This window comes from Pseudorca crassidens, chromosome 3, assembly GCF_039906515.1.
Source record: "Pseudorca crassidens isolate mPseCra1 chromosome 3, mPseCra1.hap1, whole genome shotgun sequence".
Taxonomy (NCBI): Eukaryota; Metazoa; Chordata; class Mammalia; order Artiodactyla; family Delphinidae; genus Pseudorca; species Pseudorca crassidens.
The window spans coordinates 14557794-14579774 of record NC_090298.1 but is presented as its reverse complement, the minus strand read 5'-3'; the positions used below and the strand labels follow the sequence as shown (position 1 = coordinate 14579774).

Sequence of the window (21981 nt, the reverse complement as noted above, 5' to 3'; positions counted from 1 at the left end):
TCTGTTTCAGTCTTTTACTCTGTGTGTGTGTGTGTGTCACGTGTGTACATGTGTGTAAAGGATGACTGGGCAAATGTGAATGCTGACAGGTATCTGATGACATTAAGAAAGTAAAGCAATTTTATTAGGTGTGATAGTGGTATTGTTGTTAGGTTAAAAAGTGCTTTTTTGTTTTTGAAGATAAATGACAACATTTACAAGTTAAATTATATGATGCTTGGGGCTTCCCTGGTGGCGCAGTGGTTGAGAGTCTGCCTGCCGATGCAGGGGACACGGGTTCGTGCCCCGGTCCAGGAGGATCCCACATGCCGTGGAGCAGCTGGGCCCGTGAGCCATGGCCACTGGGCCTGCGCGCCCAGAGCCTGTGCTCCGCAACGGGAGAGGCCACAACAGTGAGAGGCCCACGTACCGCAAAAAAAAAAAAAAAAAAAAAAATTATATGATGCTTGATATTTGCTTCAGATAATTGGGGTGTGTATGTGGTGAGGGGAGCTTGGTGGGTGGGAATATAGAAGAAACAAGATTGGCCATGAACGGAGAACTGTTGAGGCTGGGTTTATTATACTTTGGTCTCTCTTTTTGTATACATTCGAAAGTTACCAAAATAGAAGTTTTTTAAAAAATGACTTTGTCTAACAACCAAGATCTCCCAATATTAGGCAGTTCCTGTAAAATAAATAAACTCATAGATGTTCCTAAGATTTAAATTTCAAATCACAACTCTAAATTATACTACATATTTTAAATTGGAGCCATGAGACGAATTACCGTAGGCAGTAAAAAATAATTAAAACACCAAATACGTGCAGGTGTTTCTAAGTACAGATTATTACTATTAGGACTTAGTTTCTCAGAGATGTCTGTGCTTAATTCTTGGGCTGCAAAGATGCTCATCTACCAAGGAGACATGCAGTCCCATACAGGTATGGCATTACCATCCCAAGTAGTTGTTGGGTTTGCTTTCTCATGTGGTTGAGGATTCTTAATGACCAATGAGACCCTTGGGCAAGACGCCAACTATACCCTGGCCCAGGGAACACGGGGGTGGGGTGGGGTGGTGGGGTGCGCATCCCCAGTGCTCTTGGGAGTTGCTATGGCAACGTCCTCTAAAGGAGGGTTTCTGGCAGCCAGGGCGGTGGGTCAAAGTCCTGTCATTCCATAATTTTTCTATTCCTGGAAGATTGTAATTTCCACTAAAAGAATAACTAATGACCTTCATTGCTTCAGTTGGTTTTGCATTTCTCTGGTTTTTAAAAGATACTTAAATGGCTTCCTGGCTAGCTCAGAAGACCTTTAGACTTGAGGGAACTTTCTCTCCTAGGGTTTTGCCTGACTCTGCCAAGAAGGCTAGTCTAATGAAACATACGAATCTAACAGTTGCAGATTCCCTCCAATGCAATGGGAGTCACACTGTGAGTTACAGCTCACTTGTGGAGTCACTTTAGTGAGCCAGAGTCAGCATTTAAAAATATAGTGGAATTGGAGGAAAGTATCAGAAGGCATCACACATTTGTAAGGATAAACATTATTTTTGAAACTTCGGTTTCATCTGTTTGTATTTAGAGGTAAATGGATTTCTTATGGTGGATCACTATCAAAAATTTTGAAAACTGCCACTTCAGTGTGAGGTGGGGAAAACAGAGAGGCTGGCACACAGACAAGCGCAATCATTAATCATAAACTGACAGTGAGGAGGTAAGCCAAAAAGAAAATACATACCAAGAAACAACTCGGGTTAAAACAAACATCAGAGCTCAAAACTAGAGCAAGTGTTAGACCCATAGTGGAGGAGCCAGTTATCGTTACTGAAGATGTGGATGTTGGCATCGTGGGTTGTCTTTTAGGTCTGCTCCTTCCTCTGCACATATTGTGCACCATTTATTCCCTTCTGGTACCACAGTGCCTGGCACAGTGTAGGCCCCCATAAGTAAATGTTTATTGACTGTAAGCACTAGCAATTAGACCGCCTGTTCAGGAGGATCCAGCGGGGGAAGACCCTGGGGTCTGGGAATCTGTATTTTAACAAGCTTTCCAGGCAGCCAAGCTGCTGGCAGCTGCAGACCAATATTAAAGAAGCACTGACCTGTTCTGCCCACTCTGGCCCAGGTCACACGCACAGGTAACATTACAACCAGACGTGGAAATTGGGTTGTCCACATTTTGGGAGAGGTTTTTTTTTTTTTTTTTTTGGCGATACGCGGGCCTCTCGCTGTTGTGGCCTCTCCCGTTGAGGAGCACAGGCTCTGGATGCACAGGCTCAGCGGCCATGGCTCACGGGCCCAGCCGCTCTGTGGCATGTGGGATCTTCCCGGACCGGGGCACGAACCCGTGTCCCCTGCATCGGCAGGCGGACTCTCAACCGCTGCGCCACCAGGGAAGCCCCTGGGAGAGGTTTTACCCACAACTTCACCAGCATCTCACGTTGACCATTTCTCATCAAGCACATTGCATAACCTTCTAGCAGACGTCCTGGCCTCCGTGCTTCCTCCCTACTCCACCTCATCCTCTCTGCTGCCCCCAGGCCTTTTCCTGCACCACTCATCATTTCATTTACCTACTCTATACCTTTGGCTTTCTCTCTGTTGTCAGTAGTGACGACTGAACTCCCTACATATCCTTCAGGGCTTGCCATAGTCTGCCCCCAGCCTGGCACCTCAATTTCTTCTCTCTGCCAGTCTCCCAACTCTCTTGTTGTTTATCCCTCTGCTTCCGCAGGGGCCATCCCAGACCACTTGCACGCCCCAGGCACACCTCACCCTTGCCTGGCTCTTATCTTCCGCTCATGTTGTGTCCTCCAATTGGAACAGCTTCTGTTTTCCTCTGAATTGCATCCATCCTCCCAGACCAAGTTCAATGCCACTTTTTATAAATCTTCCCTGATTTGGAGCTAATCATTTCTCCTCCTTTGTTTCTCTTTGCTCTTTGCTCGTGTCTTGCTATAGCACCAAGACTCATTGCCTTGGACTTTTGTTAGTGCAGCCTGTGTTCATCTCTCTGATGAGGAAGTAAGTTCCTAGAAGGCAGTATTCATGTGTTCTTTGCTTCTTTATACATCCCACACTGCCTTACAGCTAGTATTAAATGACATTTCTGTTAAATTGGTTTTTCTGAGTTATGATTACACCAAAGTCAATATTAATTGGTAGCTTAGCCAACTAACTTCCGTAGAATGGGCTTCAGCCTCTATATGAAGGCTCAGAGCTCCTTGTGACTTCCTTGCCATTGCATTCCTTTATAAACCCCATCAAAAACAAAACAAGACAAAAAGTACTGTAGGGTCTGTGTGCTGTTCGTGATAAAGAATTCTTTGTTTTCCTCTGGAGACGAGGTGGGCAGATAGACAAAAGGGCAGTGATCTTAGAAAGGGCTAGCAAATTGGATCCCTAATAACTGCTGTTTTTAAGAGATTGGTGGGGTGGGGGGTAGGATTTAAAGAAGTGGATGTGGCATAAGAGAAAACCGTAAGACAGAGGACAGCAAGTAAAGGGCATCTACTCCAGCTTCTCTTGTGCGTGAAAAAACCCTGCTGCTCTGCCTTTTTAATTTTAGCCCATCATGATTCTGCTCCAGGTCAGTTCTGTTCCATCTGTTAGCAGAGTGATATTTGGGCCATACCCAAAATAGCAAATCTTCTGCCCAGATTGGAGGTTAGAGCAGAAAGCCTGGCACAAAAGTCCACATGGCTCCAGTGCTCTTACTTCCCTGACTTTGATGCTATTAAGTAGCTTTCATGTGGTCACGTTGAGGGTGCTTTTGACAAGTGAAATCATTATTGAATGTATTTTTTGTTTCTGTGGCAGAAAGTAAACCTAGTTTTTAAAAAAAGGTACAGTCCTCAAGTTGAAATAATGATTTGTCTGTTTTTGCTGTGATAGGTTCCTTGCACTGACTCCATGGAGAGTGTATCACCTGACTTCTGTCATGATCCTTGGACGTGTTATTATGCAAATAATAAAGGATATGGTTTTGTCTAGAACAAGAGGTAAGAAAACTCAACATTCATTTTTATGGTATTTAATTTTCTAGACCCTGAATGTTTGACCTTTGTATAGGCAGATTAACTGAGCAGTCTTTGAAATGGAGCAAAATAACAGATTATATAGGGAACGGGTACGGTTTAGGGTACAGTTTAGGGTACGACAACGGTTTAGGGTTAGCGTACGTGTTAGGGTACGGGTTAGTGTTAGTGTACGGGTTAGGATTAGGGGACGGGTTAGGGTAAGGCTTCAGGTAAGGGTTAGGGTTAGGCTTAGGGTTAGGCTTAGGGAACGGGTACGGTTTAGGGTACAGGTTAGGGTACGACAACGGTTTAGGGTTAGCGTACGTGTTAGGGTACAGGTTAGTGTTAGTGTACGGGTTAGGATTAGGGTACGGGTTAGGGTAAAGCTTCGGGTAAGGGTTAGGGTTAGGCTTAGGGAACGGGTACGGTTTAGGGTACAGGTTAGGGTATGGCACTGACTTTTCTATTTTGAATGTTTGTTAAATATTATTTTTAAATTTATTAAATTTATTTACTATTTATTATTTATTTAACTGACGTTGTCCATAGTCATAGCTACTGCTGCTGGGCAAAAGGTTTGTGTGTGTTGGTTTCTCTTTTGGCTCTAAGTGCCGTTATTTTAAATACCATTTTGGTATTCAAGTAGGCTGCAGTGAGGATAACAGTTAAATATTTATTACATCCCACGTGATGAAACTGGGCCATCGGAAAATGGGCTAGTTTATATAAATTTTTTCTCTGCCTCTGTGGAGAAAAACAATAAGTTCAGGGCTTAGAAACAAGTAACGGTTAAATTCATTTTTAAAAATGAATTGAAAAATAAATTCGTTTTCAACACCAAATTTTTCAAAAAATTCAAGTGAGAACTTGAATTATTTAAAAAAATGTACTTCAGGTTTTCTGAGTAATATAACTGTATCATTAATCTGAGCCAGGCTTTTCCATACTTGGGGGAGTTTCCTTCTACCAGGGTTTGAGCTAGTTTTTGTAGATAGACAAAAATCCCTGCTTGGAATAATTGAGCTCCATGAAATTAAATGAAATAAGATTGATTTGATCAAAAATAGCTAAGAGGGGGTTACAGGGAAGCGGTTGATTCCACTAAAAGTAGCCCCAGATGGAGGGATGATTTTGGTAGGGCTCCATATAGGTGGACGCACGTAAGAGCTGTCCAGGGCCCGAGCCCTGGCGGGGATACTGAAGCTGCTTGTGGGAGGCATCCTTTCCTCCCTAACACTGACCCTGGGACCAGGGCTATAGGCTGTTACGGATGTACCATCGTCTGTTATGGGTGTACCATCAGAGTGTTCTGTGGTGCGCTTTAAATCTGGTTTATATTTTAAGTCTTTATGGTTCTTAAACTAACTCATGTGTAAGCCATTTAGAAAGATTGTTCTCCATGGGTGTGTTTCAAGGTTTGAAGGTGTTCCCTCCATTCACTGTTCTGGGAAGGTGAACAGGTGGGTTTTGTCCGGACATTGCTTTTCTTGAATCTGTAGGTTTAGTTCATATTCCTGTACACATTCTTCCTTCTCTCCCTCCCCTCCTCCTCCCACCCACCTCTTTCCTGTTTCAGAGAACAGACACCTAACTCTCTGCCTTCTAACCCTAACAGGCACCTGGCCTGCTACTTTCTGTTTACGCCAGATGTGTTAATTCTGCCTAGAGGTGGGACATCTCCGAGCTGTAGGGCTTTGTGCTGGGGTTGGTGAGATCAACGCATGGCGATACCTGTGTTTCTGCCTTGATTCATAACTGATAAGAGGAGAACCTGTTTCTCTCAAATAGACTTGGTAACATTTTCACCCTCTAGGAGCTCCCTCAGAGGAATCTTAGAAGAAATAGCCACTTAACCTATTTTACCTGCAGTCATTCTAGCTCAGTAGGGCAAGGGACCTCACAAAGCAAGCTGAGCATCTCGATGTTTTCAGTGGTGTACAAATTTGGTCCCAGTCTGGGCACAAGTTTTAAGGAACGGAAAAATGGGGGGGGGAGGATGAAGTGGAAAGACGTCGTGACTGTCCTTCTCTGACTCTCATGGGGACCATTCCCTGCATTGCCTCACCAGCTTGACGTTCTTGCAAACATGCAACTTTCATATTAAGTTGCAGGAAAGCTCTCCACTGCAAAGATTCAGTCCTTTAAAAAATTCGGGTGGTAGGGTGGGAGGAATACCAGTCTTCTAGAGCTAGTCGGCTCCACTTCTCAGCTGTGGAGAGGCCCCGTCAAAGACCGCATTGGTTTCCTGTGGCTGCAGTGACAAATTACCACAAGCCTGGTGCCTCAATACAACAGAAGTGTCTTCTCTTACAGTCCATAATCAGTATCACGGGGCCGAAACGAAGGTGTGGGCAGGGCCACGCTCCCGGATTCCTTGAGCATCCCAGCTTCTGCCGGTTGCTGGTATCCTTGGCTTCTAGGGCATCTCTCCAGTCTGTGCCTCCTTCTCTGCCTGTGTCAAGCCTCCCTCTGCCTTCCTCTTGCAAGGACACTTGTGATTCCATTTGGGCCTCACCTGGATAATCCAGGGCAGTGTCCCCATTTCATAGCCCATAACTTCGTCACGTTTGGTAAATCCCATTTTCCATATAAAGTAACATGTTGCAGGTTTCGGGGATTAAGACCCGATACCTTTGGGGGCCGTTATTCAGCCTCCTACATAATCCGAACCTCTTTATCCTGTGAAATGGCAAATCCTCCTTATACCGCAGGGTTGTCTAAGGGTCAGACAAGAGCGTGAAACAAAAGCACCTCAGTCAGTAACGGGCCCCTCTCTCCAGCTCCGATCCGCGACCGGAACAGCATGGGTCTGTTCACCCATCAGTCGGCCCATGTGGAGCGCCTTCCTCTCACCGGTGCCTCTCTGCCCGAGTCCACCTCTCACGCTCCAGCCTGTAGGGCAGACGTTTGTCACAGGCCAATCTTTCTGTCCAGGTTCTCACCGGGGGACATTGCTCTGAATGCAGTGTTTCTACTGCATGAGGAAACAAGGAGAAGCAGGACTCCTGGCCGCGCTCTCCCAGCGCTCCCAGTCTGTGGCCGAGGCCGCGCTGGAGCCTGCGTCGTCCTCTGCAGTCGAGTCTTTTAGGACAAAGGCCCATTGAGCCCCATGCGTGGTCGGCAGAGCCTGGCTTTGCAGGCCCTTCAGCCCAGGGCCCTGCAGTGATGACCTGGTCTCTGGGAGGCGCAGAATCGGCTTCAAGTTGGATCCAGATGCGGGGATGGTAGCTCCATGGCTTCATCCAGAACCGCCGGGCTCTCATGAGCTACCCTGGCCCTACGGCAGGAGCAGTGAGGAAAGGACCCCCAGGTCATCTGGCCCCTCGCCTCTCCGCCAGCTTCCCCGCCTCCCACAGCATTTTTGGATGAAGGGATTAAGACTCTCTTGTTAAGATTTAACTGTACCTCTCCTCTCCCTCCATCATATCTTTAATACCGTCTTAGGTACTTAATACGAAATAGGTGAGCAGAAGTGTGGCGACATCTTCTTGGGACTTAATCGTTGCGAAACCCAGGGACCCCGTGTCTCTGGTTTCTGAGTCACCAGTGTGGACGCCCTCGGCTGTGATGGATTTCTCTCTCACGGCCTCGCTGTTGTGCGCTTGACTGTGTGCTCCCCAGAATTAACCCCTTCCTCTGGGCTCTGGGGATGCTTCTGCGGTGTGGGAAACTCCTCCTGCGGCCTTCAGTTTTTCTCGACCCCCTTCTCCTTCTGTCTCTTTGCCAAAGAACCAGTAATTTCCGCACCCCGCTGTCTTTGAGATGCTCTTCAACGACTGTGCTGGGCAGTGGAGGAGGGCTCAGCAGGTTCCTGCACGCCACCTGTGGAGGCGTCGCCAACTGCTGTCCCTTTATGCCTCTCCTCCTGCCAAATCTACACTATCCATTTGATGCCGCCTTCCGGTCGCAGTTGAACGTGGACCCACCTGCATTCGTGGCCTGTGAACTGTAGGCCTTTGTGCCCACGCCATGCTCTGTCATTCCCGCTTGTGCCCTGATGGCTCGTGTGAAGCCCGGCTTCGGTCCCCGAGACCATCCCTGCGCCTTTGACCTTAGCCTTCACAAGTTCTGTCTCCAGCCCCTGCAAGGCTGGCAGTCAGTCCTCGGTGCTTCCTCCTGTCCAGCCCCACCCCGGCCCCTCACTCCCATTGCACCAGCTCTGTGACCCCAGTTCAAGCGCGCCCCTGCTCAGCCTCTTACACTGCTCCGTCCTCAGCCCTGTGCTGCCCCGCCCTGGTCTACGTTCAGCTCTTGAGGCGCTGCTGTCCTCACCGTTCTAACGTCCTCGCCCCCTTAGCCAGCAACTGTACTCATGTTTCCAATGCTTTTGTTATAATTAACACAATATTATTCAGATTTCAGGTGTACCACATAGTGACTCAGTATTTTATACATTGTGAAGTGATCACTGCAGAAAGACCAGTTACCATCTGTCACCATATAAAGTTGTTACAATATTATTAATTAGATTCTGTATGTATGCATTACATCCTCATGACGTATTTATTTGATAGCTGGGAGTTCATACCTCTTAATCCCCTTCACCTGTTTTTGTCTATCTCCCCACCCCCTCCCCTCTGGCAACTATCAGTTTGTTCTCTGTATCTATGAGTCTGTTTCTGTTTTGTTCCTTCACTTGCTTTTTTAGATTCCACATATAAGTGAAATCATACAGTATTTGTTTTTCTCTGTCTGACTTATTTCACTTAGCCTAATACCCTCAGGTCCACCCATGTTGCCACAGATGACAAGATTTCATTCTTTTTTTATGGCCAAATAGTATTTCATTGTAATATATGTATACACTGCATCTTCTCTGTCTGTTCATCTAGGCAGAAAGCAAAAGCAGGTCACTTGCACAGTTCTAATAATCTGATAAAAGGATGCAAGCAGTTTGGAGAAACTTTTTCCTGTGGCTGAATTTTAAGAAGAATTTATCACACGCATCTTTACTAGGGGACGCTGAAGAACAAAAGGGACAACATCTTTGGCATTTGTTCGATGGAAAAAGCAGAAACCACCTCTTGGCCGTTTCTTTTCTTGAACTTCATTAAAGCTGGTAGCGGGGAGTATAGTGTCAAGGCAGAGTCCAGGGAAGAAAGTCATTGGAGAATTAAGAAAGCAGATGGGATCTAGGTGTATGTGTGTGTGTATATATAAACGTTGATTTCCTTTGAGCATAGATATAAGCTCAAAACACCTAAAGAATGAATAGATAAAAATCTCCTTTCTCAAATAGCAGTTGTTTCAGTTCTCCTTTGTCAGTACCATTTCAGAGTTCCCCTCAAATACCACCTCTGTTATTGCTGCTTTCTTGACCAGCCACATTTTCTCTCCTCCCTGAACTCCCACGGCTTATGTTTCTTGTAGAGTTCCTACACCACCTACCTCGGTTCAGATTTGCTTGAGTGCGGGTTCGGTCTGCCCCATTGGACGGTACAGTCCCTGAGGCAGGACCATGTGTTATATGGTGCTCCGTCTTCCATGCTTCCTATCCAAGTGTTTTGCATATAGTAGAATCTCAATGGATATTTGTGGACAACTTGCCTGAATGAGTTATGGTAGCAGAAGTATACGCTGTATGAACTGATCGTTTCTAGAGTTTTTTAAGATCCAAGCGGTCCATTTTAAACAGCTCAGAATATTTCTAAGTTGAGAAATGCCTCAAGAGGAAAATACCTCCATTAACATTTCACATTTACTTCTCCTATTGCAGGTGCACAGTTGTGGAGAAGCTTCAGTGAAAGGTAGGGAACATCCTTTTCATGTTATGGCTAACGGAGGGCAGGTGGGAGAGGTGACCAGGCCGCCAAGATGCATCTCTGAAACCATAGTTTAGTGACAGGATTGATCATAGTAATCTGCAAGAGTGGGAACATAAAGAAAAATACAGTCGAAGTGAGGGCGAGGATAAAATCAGGACTCGTTCTAGGAAATGGTTCATGTCTTGCTGTAATATTGGGCCGTGTGCACGCGTAAGAGTCGTAATGTGTGAGGATGGGGGCGGGGGAAGATGGGGGTGTTTTCCTTGGGGATTTCCTCTCAGACCTCATTTTGGAGCCTGAGCAGCGTGCTGTAGTGGGGGAAGAGAAGGGCAGCCCCAAGTCCCGGAACTCTGCAGGAACATTCCCGAAGGCCGGGCTCCGAGAACCCTGGGGTGAGGAGACGAAGAGTAGGGGTGAGAGGCTTGTAGGTGGGAGGGTGCAGCAAACGTCCACAGGGCTCTGGGTTCCTTGTGCGGCCACAGGCAAATGAGTCCCCTTTTCATTTGCCATCCCCCATCCTGAAGTAAAGGCTCTCTTCTCACCTGGAAGAGAAAAGAGGTGGGGCAGGTGACGAGAGGATCAGAATTCACATCACCAGCTGTGCATATGAGAAGTGGAAAAGTGAAGAAAATGTAAGGGTCAGTATTCCAGTAAAGTGAAATTTTGTAGTTATTTATTTGTTTAAATTCTGCCTTAAGAATACCCTTGTATGACTGAAAGAGGGATGGTTCGGCGCTCGACTAACATCAAAGTGGGCAACATGCGGTGAAGGCTCACAAAGGAAACAAAGTAATGTCTTTAAAAATCCATGAAAAAAACCATAACCTGGTATATAATGTACTCTTTTTTTTAAATACATTTATTTATTTTGTTTATTTATTTTTGGCTGCGTTGGGTCTTCGCTGCCGTGCGTGGTCTTTCTCTAGTTGCGGCGAGCGGGGGCTACTCTTCGTTCCGGTGCGCAGGCTTCTCATTGTGGTGGCTTCTCGTTGCAGAGCACGGGCTCTAGGCACGTGGGCTTCAGCAGTTGTGGCACACGGGCTCAGTAGTTGTGGCGCACGGGCTTAGTTGCTCCGCGGCCTGTGGGATCTTCCCGGACCAGGGCTCGAACCCGTGTCCCCTGCATTGGTAGGCGGATTCTTTACTACTGCGCCACCAGGGAAGCCCCTATAATGTGCTCTTAGAGGCTGTGCTCATGAAAATAATGCTTACTTCAGGTGTAAAGGCTAATTTTATGAGCAGTCTACTTCTGCGTGCTTGTTCCTTCATTTTGGAGCCCAGATTTTCATGGGCAGAATGTAAACTTGCCAAAGACTCAGCAGAGGGAGATATTGGCTATAAGAAGGGAAACCTGATCCTCTAGGCACAGACCCACCCTTGGCCTGGCAGGCCAGCTCCTGGCTTCCGTCCTGCCCCTGCAGACACACTGGGCCTCCTTGGATAAGTGACTTAAGCTTTCTCTGCAGGTGTTTCCCCATTTGTCAGGTGAAGAAATTGAGCATGCTCCCTAATTCTGGTTGGAGGAAGAAGATCTGACCAAGTGAGTTAGTGTAATTTCAAAGAAATTTCAAAAGCTCTTCGAAGCAATACTCTTTCAGATTTACTGATACTCAGTTTGACCTGCCAAGGGCTTTGCTGAAGCCCTCGCTGTCCACAGCCCTTCTGAAGTAGTCATAAGTTGCCTGGGAGAATTCCCACTGTGCACTTCCTCTTAACATAGAAATTATTGGGATGTTTGATAAGGATCTGGAAAAAATATTAGCTATTAGTGAGCACAGCAGGACCAAGGCTCTCACTTTGCCAGTGTTGGGTTTGGTCAGGGAGTGAGTAGCTCCTTATAATGCGGCTTTTTTAAGATTTATAATATTCCACTCGTTTGGGGAGCTGCCTATGTGCCCCCAGAGAAGCCATGATCATGGAAATAGCCTTTTCTTAGGGAGGGTCTCATTTACTTCAGGATCACCCAGATGGATATTCAGATGCAGCTAGTTTTCCATCCTGGTCCCAACCCTGCAGCTAGTGATCTTGCCAAGTTCACTTATCTCTTGGCCTCAGTTTTCTTATCTGCTGAATGAAGAGGTGAGAGAGAATCATCTTGAATATCTCTTCCAGCCCTAAAAAGTCTATGATGTGATTTGAGGGGATTAGTGTTCCTTTCATACTGTTATCCATTTACCTTGTTGTTTGGCCAGTGCCTCTTTCAAAGTGATTTAATTCACACTAGAAAGGATACTTCCCCAATTTTTTTCACTGCACTTTCCATTGTGTAATTTCATTCTGATTTCTGTTGTTCACGCTGGAGATGTGAAATTAAAATATGTTTTCCTCTGATTTCTTTGACGATGATTTGGTTTGTTATTTACAGTGACTCTTGGCATCTGGTACTTGCTAGTGCCGTGTTTTTAACATTGAAAAATTCAAAACCGCCTTATTTGAAGAATAAAAGACGGTGCTGGATAGGAGGGTCTTTGCAGGCAGAAGGAGGTGCTGTTTTGCTCATGTGAGGCAGGTGGGATTAGAATCTTTCCACTTACAAGGTCTCAGGTGCTGAGCTCAGAAATCTCGCCCTCATTTGGCGGTAGTTAGAAATCAACATTTCTAAATCCTAAAAATGATAAAATATGAACTCAACTACAGTACCTTGCCAAGTGGGTAAACCCTAGGCGTACAGCAAAAGAGTTAACATCAGCGCAAACCCTTTCCACCTTAGGAAACTAGATGTTTCTTCTTTTCTAATATACGGAAATTCTCCTTAATTACTGGTGGGAATGCAAAATGGTACAGCCACTTTAGAAGACAGTTTGGTGGTTTCTTACAAAACCAAATATATTCTTATCATACAGTCTGGCAGTCATACTCTTTGGTGTTGACTCAAAGGAATGAAAACTTGGGTCTACACAAAAAAACAACACACAGATGTTTATAGCGGCTGTATTCATAATGCCGAAACTTGGAAGCCACCAAGATGTCCTTCAGTAAGTGAATGGATAACTAAACTGTGGTACATCCAGACAATAGGATATTAATCAGCATGAAAAAGAAATGAGCTATCAAGCCATGAAAAGACACGGAGAAACCTTAATCATATTACTAAGCAAAAGAAGCCAGTCTGAAAAGGCTGCATACAATATGATTCTAACTATAAGACATTCTGGAAAAGGCAAAATTATGGAAGCTGTAACAAGATCAGTGGTTGCCAGGGGCTCTCGAGGATGGGAGGCATGAATAGGCAGAGAACAGAGGATTTTTCGAGCAGTGAAAATAGTCCGTATGTTACTGTAATGGTAGATACAGGTCATTACACTTTTGTCCAGACCCATAGAATGTACAATGCCAAGTGTGACCCCTAATGTAAACTCTGGATTTGGGGTGATTATGACGTGTCAGTGTAGGTTCATCAGTTGTAACAAATGCAGCACTCTGGTGGGGAACACTGATTAGGGAGGAGGCTGTGTGTGTATGGGGGCAGAGGGTATATGAGAAATCTCTGTGCCCTCTGTTTGATTTTGCTGGGAACCTAAAACTGCTTTAAAATAATAAAATCTATTTTTAAAAATTTAAAAAAGGAAAAAAAGAGATGAGCATTTCTCCCCCTCTTCCTTCTCCCCACCCCCCATCACAGCCTGCACAGCTGGGGGTGCAGGTCTGTCAGCCAGGCTTAATTGTTCCTCTTCCCAGCATTGCGCTAGTGGTTTGCGCTCAGGCTCAGAATGAACCAGGCCTTTTCTCTGTAGGGCTTGTTTAAGGGCCATGAAATTCGCTGTTCAAAAGGTGGATGAAATCATGGACCACTCTGCCTTCATTATGCCATTGTAGAGCTTTTCTGTGAAAGAGGAGCTCCTTGAAAAGGGAACTCTGTGAACTGTTGGCAGGAATGTAAATTGGTGCAGCCGCTATGGAAAACAGTATAGAGGTTGCTCAAAAAACTAAAAATAAAACATTCAGATGGTCCAGGAATTCCACTCCTGGGTCTAGATCCAAAGGGAATGAAATCACTGTCCTGAAGAGATGTCTGCACACACCTCCCCCATATTCACTGCAGCACTGTTCACAATAGCCAAGACACGGAAACAACTCAGCGTCCGCCAGTGGATGAACTGGTAAAGAAAACTGGTATATATACACAATGGAATGTTACTCAGCCATTCAAAAAAGAAGGAAATTCTACAACATGGATGAACCTGGAAGGCGTATGTTAAGTGAAATAAGTCAGACAGAGAAAGACAAATACTGTGTGATCTCCCTTTTATGTGGAATCTAAAAAAGTTGCTCATAAAGAAACAGCAGATTGGTAGTTGCCAGGGCTGGGGGTGCAAGTGAGGAGGTGTTGGTCAAAGGGTACCAACCTCCAGTTATAAGATGGATGGGTTCTGGGAAACTAATGTGCCGCATAGTGACTCTAGCTAACAATACCATATCGTGTACTTTAAAGTTGCTAAGACAGTAGATCCGAAATGTTCTCACCACCACAATGACAAAATGGTAGCGATGTGAGGTGAGGGATGTGTAAACTATCCAGTGTGGTAATCATTTCACAATATGCACGTCTATCAGATCATCATACTGCACACCTTAAACTTACACAAGGTTATGTGTCAATTATATCTCAGTAAACACTGGAAAGGAAAGTAATTTTTTCCTTCCTGTAATCCTAATGGCTTATTTCACAGACTCTGGGAAAAGTTGCTTTTGTCAGCTAAGCTTAAAGCATTTCCTCCAAAATTTAGCAGGAAGATGGTGATGTCTATGTACAAGAAGGGTATTCACAAGTATAACGTGTTATACCTAACTAGTAAATAACAGTAAAGCCAGCATCAAATTTCTGATGTCTTCAACAATAAAAATTGGATCATTTTTAATCAGATGCCATTCACATATCAGTTTTTGTACGTGGAAAGTTCATTTTGTGCAAATGTGATTCTCAGTGTGTGAGTCCTAAGAAGGGCCGGTGCTTGACCTTTTTCTTTACTAAACGGTAAGCCCCAACTCTGCAATATGAACAGGATTTATACGGAGCAGTCTGTCAACTGAACCAAATTAACATCTTCTATGGCTCGTTCCTAGTCTTGGGATGAAACCTGACCCGGGGTATCATGGCTCTTAATTCTCGTGTGACTGTGGCCGCTGACTGAATAATAGCCTCTGTTAACAAAGGAGAAATTGTGCCCATTACATTTAAAAACAAAAAATTGGTTTCAGTTTGGCCTGGTTTTCCTAAGGAAGTATAAATTAGAAGAAAGTACTTTTACTTAATGTATATATCGATCATTCAAAATTTCTTTCCCTAATTCTTTAATAGTTTTGTACATTATAATCCAGATGAAGGAGCTCTTCTCGTCGTAAATTCTGTTTTACTGTTCAGTGTCAATTTACAGAAAATACACTTCTTTCATCAACACTACAGGTTTTGGAAATTATGGCTGAGAACTCTGGGATTTAATAACAGACATCGCCAGAATCCCGATGCCTCAGCCGGTGTCTTTCACAGGAAGTGGGGAGTGGCTTTCCGAGAATGTAACACGGGCATCAGATCTACTTTGCCTTGCCTTGAGCTGACTCTTGGGGTGGGCACAGCAGAGAATTAACAGACGCAGTCTGTCTAGAGCCAGCAGGAGTCAGCAGGAGTTGTGGGCTTTTTGCCTGCAGCTTGGTCAAATCCTGGGACGACTCCTCTGAGCTCTCTCGCTCTCTCTCTCACCTGCTCTTAAGAGAAGCAGTTCTGTGGCCCTGCTTGGTGAGATGAAATGCCCTTTTGTCTTGTCAGCTTCCAGATAATTGCCAAAGTGTTCTAACCATTTCTATTTTTTTCTGGAGAAAAGGAGCCAGGAATTGTTGGTTGTAAAGCCCAGCCCCCAGCTTGCCCCAGCTCCTAGGCCCAGAACCAATCGGAGCATGTAGGTAAGAGCCGTCTAATTGATTAAATCCTTGAGCGCAGCACATGCTTCCGGTAAAGGTGAGACGTCGTCTAGCATTTGCTGACTTGTCTCCTCTGAGGAATAGGATTTAGTATGAACACTGCGTATTCTGTATTTATGAATCGTCATCACTCATCAGAATTCCACAGACAGGATGAATCACCAAGTCAAAAGCATTAAGTAGTCACATGGCAGCTTAAAAAGTTTTCTTTCTTTCTTCGCTATTAGGCACAGCAGTAAATCTGACTCACGCATCGAAACTACTAGATTCTACAGTTTTAGTCTTTCCTAAAGTGTCTAAAGTCACCTTGTAACTTGTGTTTTGGAACCTTTCTAAGAAGGCATACCATTTTGGAAGCTTTATTCTTTAACTTCGGCCAGAACTGCGGTTAGGGAGCCACATCTCCGTGACTTAAAAGAAAGTCTTGCTATGAAGGATACATTTGATTGGATTAAATGAAAAATTCTTTTCCTCGGAAAAAAAAAATTCACTTAAATTCAGAAGATGCTGGATTTTAACACAAGCATATCTGGGCTTGGGGAGTCTTTGGCTGGAGATGCCTGGGCCAGCCTGGGGGCAAAGCACCACTTTGAAAGTCTCTACCCTGCCAACATAAAAATCCGAATAGGCCTTTTATTCCTTTTTTCAAAAATAATAATTGAGCACAATTCTGTAGTCATATATTGCACAATGGAGAGTTGAAGCCCTTTTATTCCTCTCTCTCCGGAAAGAACGGACCCATTCAGCAACTGAGAGATGGTGAGCTCTTAGGCAGCACGGCTGCGATGTGGCTTCGAATTCTTCACCCAGATTCCAATCTGTTGTGTTCATTTTTAAAAGTTGTACTTTGACAATCAGACCAGTTGAAGACAAGTGCGGAACAAAGGACTACAAGCCGTTTTGAAAGCTGTTTGAGGCCAAAGGGGACAATTCTGCTTCTTATCTCTTCACCATCAGTGGGGTCTCTACATAAAAAGTGTTGACTTCCTAAAAATGCCTCATGCTAGAACTTTAAGGGCTGTTTTTTCCTCTCAGGAGCCCCTCAAGCTAAAAGCCCTCCCTGAAACCGACGGGCATCTTCACAACAGCAACTGATCTATTTCTTAGGCATTAAAAATAAAATGAAACAGGAAGTACAAATTATTGTGTATAAAATAAATAAGCTACAAGGATATATTGTACAACGCAGGGAATACAGCCAATATTTTCTAATAACTATAAGTGGAGTATAACTTTAAAACACTGTGAATCACTATGTCGTACCCCCGTAACTTATATAATATTGTACATCGACTATACCTCAAGAAAATAAAGAAAGAAGATGAAACAGGAAGTACATTTCATAGCCCACTGGCTTCATTGACAAGGGAGACAAATTGTTAGACCTGTTCCTGGCTGTACATTCATTTCATGAGTAACGTGTTCTCCTTATATTCAGGCAGATTTATCAAGTCAAAACGTGGGCAGGGAACCAGAGTCAGGCTCTCAGTGAATCTGGGAGCAGCAGCCCCTGACTTAATACTCAGGGCTCCTAAGTAAAATGCACTCAATATTATATTTTATTATAGTTTATAATTTTCGGTTTTGATAATTTGGGACATTTCTTAAAGTTAATGTAATTCCATAATCTGATTCAATAACGAGTCCAGTCAGCTTTTCCCCCCATTATTTTAGCTCTGTTTCATCTTTGCTTAATTAAAGATGTGTGTACGTCACTGTTTTCTATGGCTTCACCATGGCTGTCTACAGCCACTTCATAAGAAACAAAAATTCCAGCTTTGATCATTTAATCTGTGTTTTCAGATTCTCTTAGGCTCCTTGCTTATTAGGTTTGATTAGGTACTGGATCCTGCATTATTAAGGATTTGAGAATGTAGTTCACTTATAAATATATCAAGTAATTAAGCTAGACTAATTGTTACCTAGTAGCATTCTTGCTTCAATAAACTTAAGTTACCAAGAAGGAAGAATGGTTAGTAGTTAATATTTCTCTTAACTTTCCCTGGCCTATGCTGTGATTATTTGAACATAAATTAAGACTTTACAGGTATTTGAAACTTTTTGTCCTCTGTCCGTCTGTCTTTCTGTCTCTTTCTCTTTCTCTCTCTCTCTCTATTGTTCCTAAACAATATTTATAGTCATATTTGCCTAATAGCATTTAAAACATAACTTTTTTCTTGATTTTGAAAGTAATACATGCTAATTTAGAAAACTGAAAATATAGGGAACTTATTATAAAAAAGAACACTCAAACCTTATAAACCCATCACCCAGAAATTAAACTCACTTTCGATTTTATTTTTTCCAGTCTTTTTGTAAAATTATATCTGATTTTGTTCATTCATCGTTTCAAGAAATATTTATTGCGTGCCTTTATGGCCAGTACTTCTAGGCATTAGTAGAATTAAACAAAAAGCAACAGCTCTGTCCTCCTGGAGGTCACATTGTAGTGAGTGAGCCAGAAAATAAGTTACTACAATATATAATGTTAGATGGTGAACGACGTTTAAGGGAAACTGAAGCAGGAGAGGGGATCAGGGAGTGTGAGGGTGGGAGGTGAGGGTCAAGTTGTATTAAAGTGCTCAGGAAAGCCCTCACTGAAGAAGAGTTTTGAGCTAAGACTTGAAGGAGGTGAAGTTGTGAATCATGTCTGGTTGAAGAGTTTCTAGTCAGAGGGAACAGCAAGTGCAAAGGCCCTGGGGCACAGTGATTTTTGTTTTATACTAGTAAGTTTTTTTTTTTTAATGCAACTGTAGTAACTAGAATAAATGGAATATTATGTAGCTAATTAAGATCGTATTGTGAAAGTATGAAAATGGGATATGAGATATGAAACTGTATCATTTGTAAAAAAATTGTAGATTTAAAGCATTGCAGGGAGGTATAATGCACAGTACCTTACAGTTATGTGTTGAACATGTCTGGTAGCTCTTGCGAAGGGAAGACAGGTGGTTTTTGTTTTCTTGATTTTGTTTATCTTTATTAATACATTTTACTTCTATAATGGACATGCATAGCCTTTAACATGAAGAGAGACGAAAGATACTCAGTGAAAGGAGAGAGCATCCCAGCAGTCAGGGTGAGGCCTGGGACTCTGGACATGGGAGATGACACACCGCTTCAGGTATTCAGTTCACGTAAGGGCTCCGGCTCCTGAGCTGCTGACCGGAAATGGGGCTCTGGTTACGCAGATGGCACGGCCCGGGCCTTGGAAACAGGTCAGGGTCGAAGTGCAGAGAAGCAGCGGGGCTCAGAGGAGGGGCGGGAGCCTCAGGAATGCATCAGAGGCATTACAAGGGGGCCCTGACCAGCCCAAGTGTCACTTGATACTGAGCTTCATAGGATTGGGGCAAAGAAAAAGGACTAATGTATTATTGAGTAATACATTAAAATGATGAAGTTCCAAGGTTAGGTGGTGTTCAAGGGGTGGGATAAAAGTTCCTAAACCCTTCCTTTCTGAGGCTCAGTGACAGGTACAGGTGAAGGGCCTGCGTGCATATCCTCATGATTTAGACGCCCCCAGAAAGCTTATCTAAGTAAAATTTGGAAACTCTTTGTATCCTCCAGAGTGAGATTTATGTCTCTATCCTTATACTCCAAACTATAGTCTTTGGGCAATTCAAACAAGAATGAACCTGGGACGACAGTGTGTTCTCTTCTGAACACCCCATCCCTGGGTTCTGTAGGTCAGCCAGCCAGTCTTGTCTATCGGTTGTCAGTTGTCCATCGGTCAGCTGTCAGTCTAGCCAACCTACCTACCTACACGTGTTCCTCAATTATCTTCTAATGATCGTATTTTATATATTGAAGAATATATGTAACATACACAGAAGTTGTAGTCATTATAATAAAACAGATAATCATGAACCTTCTCCCACACAGGGTTGATGGTCCTGCATCTCCCTTACCTCCTCCTGCTGCCTTCCCAGGCTAAAAGCAAGCACGGTCCTGATATTTGTGTTCTTTGTTCCTTTGCTTTAAAAAAAATACGTGTGTGTGTTTGTATACACATATAAATATATGTATTTATATGTATATATGTATATATATAAATATATGTGTATGTATATGTGTATATATGTATATAAGTATGTGTATGTATACATATGTATTTAAATTACATGTACATGTATTCCTAAATAAAAATTTCACTTTTGAGGTCTATTAAAAATGGTTCCATATTTATGTAGTCTTCTGGAACTAATATCTTACCATTAAACTTTTACAAAAAGATAAATCCACGTTGCTGTGTATAGCTGCGGTTCCTTCTTTTTTGTTGCTGTATAGTATTCCATCATGTGACTATACCACAATTGATTTATATGCTTGTCTTTGCATTGGACTTAGGGACATTTTTTACCAGACTGTCCACTGCTTCTGTGAGTTTCTGAGTTTACAACAGTCACAAAAAGGGAAAAGGCAAATGCCTAACCCATAAAGTGAATGGTTTTCTAAGCCAGAATACTGTATATTTGAAAGCCTGTGTAAAGACTGCATCGACACTTGGGCTCTGACAGCTGGAACGATGTCCTTGCACGCTTGGCAGTGTTCTAGGGCTGGCCGCCACTAGAGGGTGTGGGAGAGCTGGCCAGCAGTGTGTTGGAGAGGCTGAGGATAACATGCCTGCTGTTGAAGCCTAGCTGCCTGGCACCAGTGATTTTAGTGCTTGCACATTTCAGCAGGACAAAAACATCAGTGTCGCTTCAGTTACAATAAGAAGATCCAATTACAGGTTACATCTCTGTCTGTACAGGTCTGTGCCAGGTTACACACACGTTTTAACGTAGGCGGGGTGAAAAAATGAACAAGGATGAAGAGTAGTGATAGGCTGCATCAAAGGAGCATAAGACAGACTGGGTGGGGAGGAAATTCACATACAAATGGCCCAAAACAATGACAGATGACTCTGCTTCTCAGTTTAGAACAGGCTGATGTCCGAGGCCTCCAAGAACTCAGTAGTATTTTGAGCGTATCACCCTGTTTACTGCGTATTTCTATCCAGTGTCTCAAGAAATCTTCTGAATGTTCTTTATTACGTGCTCTCCAAAGTCTCCTTCCCTTGCTGGCCCCTGACTTAGTACTTTTCCCTCTCTTGGAAATGAATGGAAACCCATGGATTTTTCCCTCCCACAGAGCTCTAAATAACCTTGAATCAGGAAGCCCAGAAAATGGCTTAATTTGCGGTTTCATGGAGAGAGAACTTCTTGTGAGTTGTTCACCCCAGGCCAGCAACTGACCTGTGAAATATTGAGGGCAAAGGTCCCTGCTTGTTAGAAACGTGTAGGAAAGAAAGGGCTACCAGAGTATGTCCTAGACCAAATAATCCCCCTACCACCCACCTAAAGATGTCTGCCTCCTGACGCCCAGCACCTGTGATTATATTCCTAACATGGCAAAAGGAACTTTGCAGATGTGACTAAGCTGAGGATCTTTACGGTGGGAGTTGATCCTGGATTATCCAGATGGGCCAGTGTAATTATAAGGGTCTTTGTGGGAGGGAGGCAGGCAGGCAGGCAGAGAGGAGAGAGGATGCTGATAGCTTTGAAGATGGAGTGTGGCCCCATGAGCCAGGGACAGGCAGCCTCTAGAAGGTGGAAAAGCCAAGGAAACAGATCTTCCCCCAGAGCCTCTAGAAAGCATGCAGCCCGGCGGACCCATTTTAGATTCTCATCACCAGAACCGTAAAGTGATAAATCTGTGCGGTTTTAAGCCACTAATTTGATAATTCGTGTAGCAGCAATAGGAAACTCCCATGGTGTTCCTTATGATATGAAAGAACCGGCTTGGTTTGAAAATGTCGAGTGTGGGTTTACCAACTCACATCTCCACCCACTGAGGAAAGGCAGTTGGACCCCAGTATGTGGGAGAACTGCGTCCTGAAACGAGGGTTAGAGTGATGCCAGGCGAGGTGACGAAGCACCAGGAAAGGACAGGGAGCCCAGGGTGGCCTGGGGGAATGTTCCCACTGGCACATTAGACAGCTTGAAAAGGAAGCACGAGGTCAAGATGGTCCAAAAGAGTCCTGAAGACGCCGTACGTGGAAGCCAGGGGCAAATATTATTTCAAGGAGGAGGCTATTAACAGTTTCCAAGAGCAAATTGTATTAAAACATTTGTAGAGACCTTTGTAAATAGTTGTCCATGCTTTTGTTTATGTGCAGAGGAAGAGGAGGTCTTTGGGGATAAAAATACAAATTCAGGGGCTTAAGGATGAGATGAGGGCTGAGAAAATGGAGGTAGGTCATGTGAACCATGTATTAGAAAATATTAGTGGTGAATGAACGCAGAGAGATTAAACAGT

The 21981-nt window shown here is 43.9% G+C and overlaps 1 protein-coding gene across 1 annotated transcript in view; it reads left to right on the top strand.

Annotated features, from left to right (window-relative positions):
* RETREG1 (reticulophagy regulator 1) overlaps nucleotides 1–21981 on the top strand; it is a 131723-nt gene that overhangs the window by 28936 nt on the left and 80806 nt on the right. The window contains exons 2-3 of the mRNA XM_067730413.1: nucleotides 3876–3982; nucleotides 9717–9747. Coding sequence (XP_067586514.1) covers nucleotides 3876–3982; nucleotides 9717–9747 — 138 coding nt within the window. The remainder of the gene's footprint in view (nucleotides 1–3875; nucleotides 3983–9716; nucleotides 9748–21981) is intronic.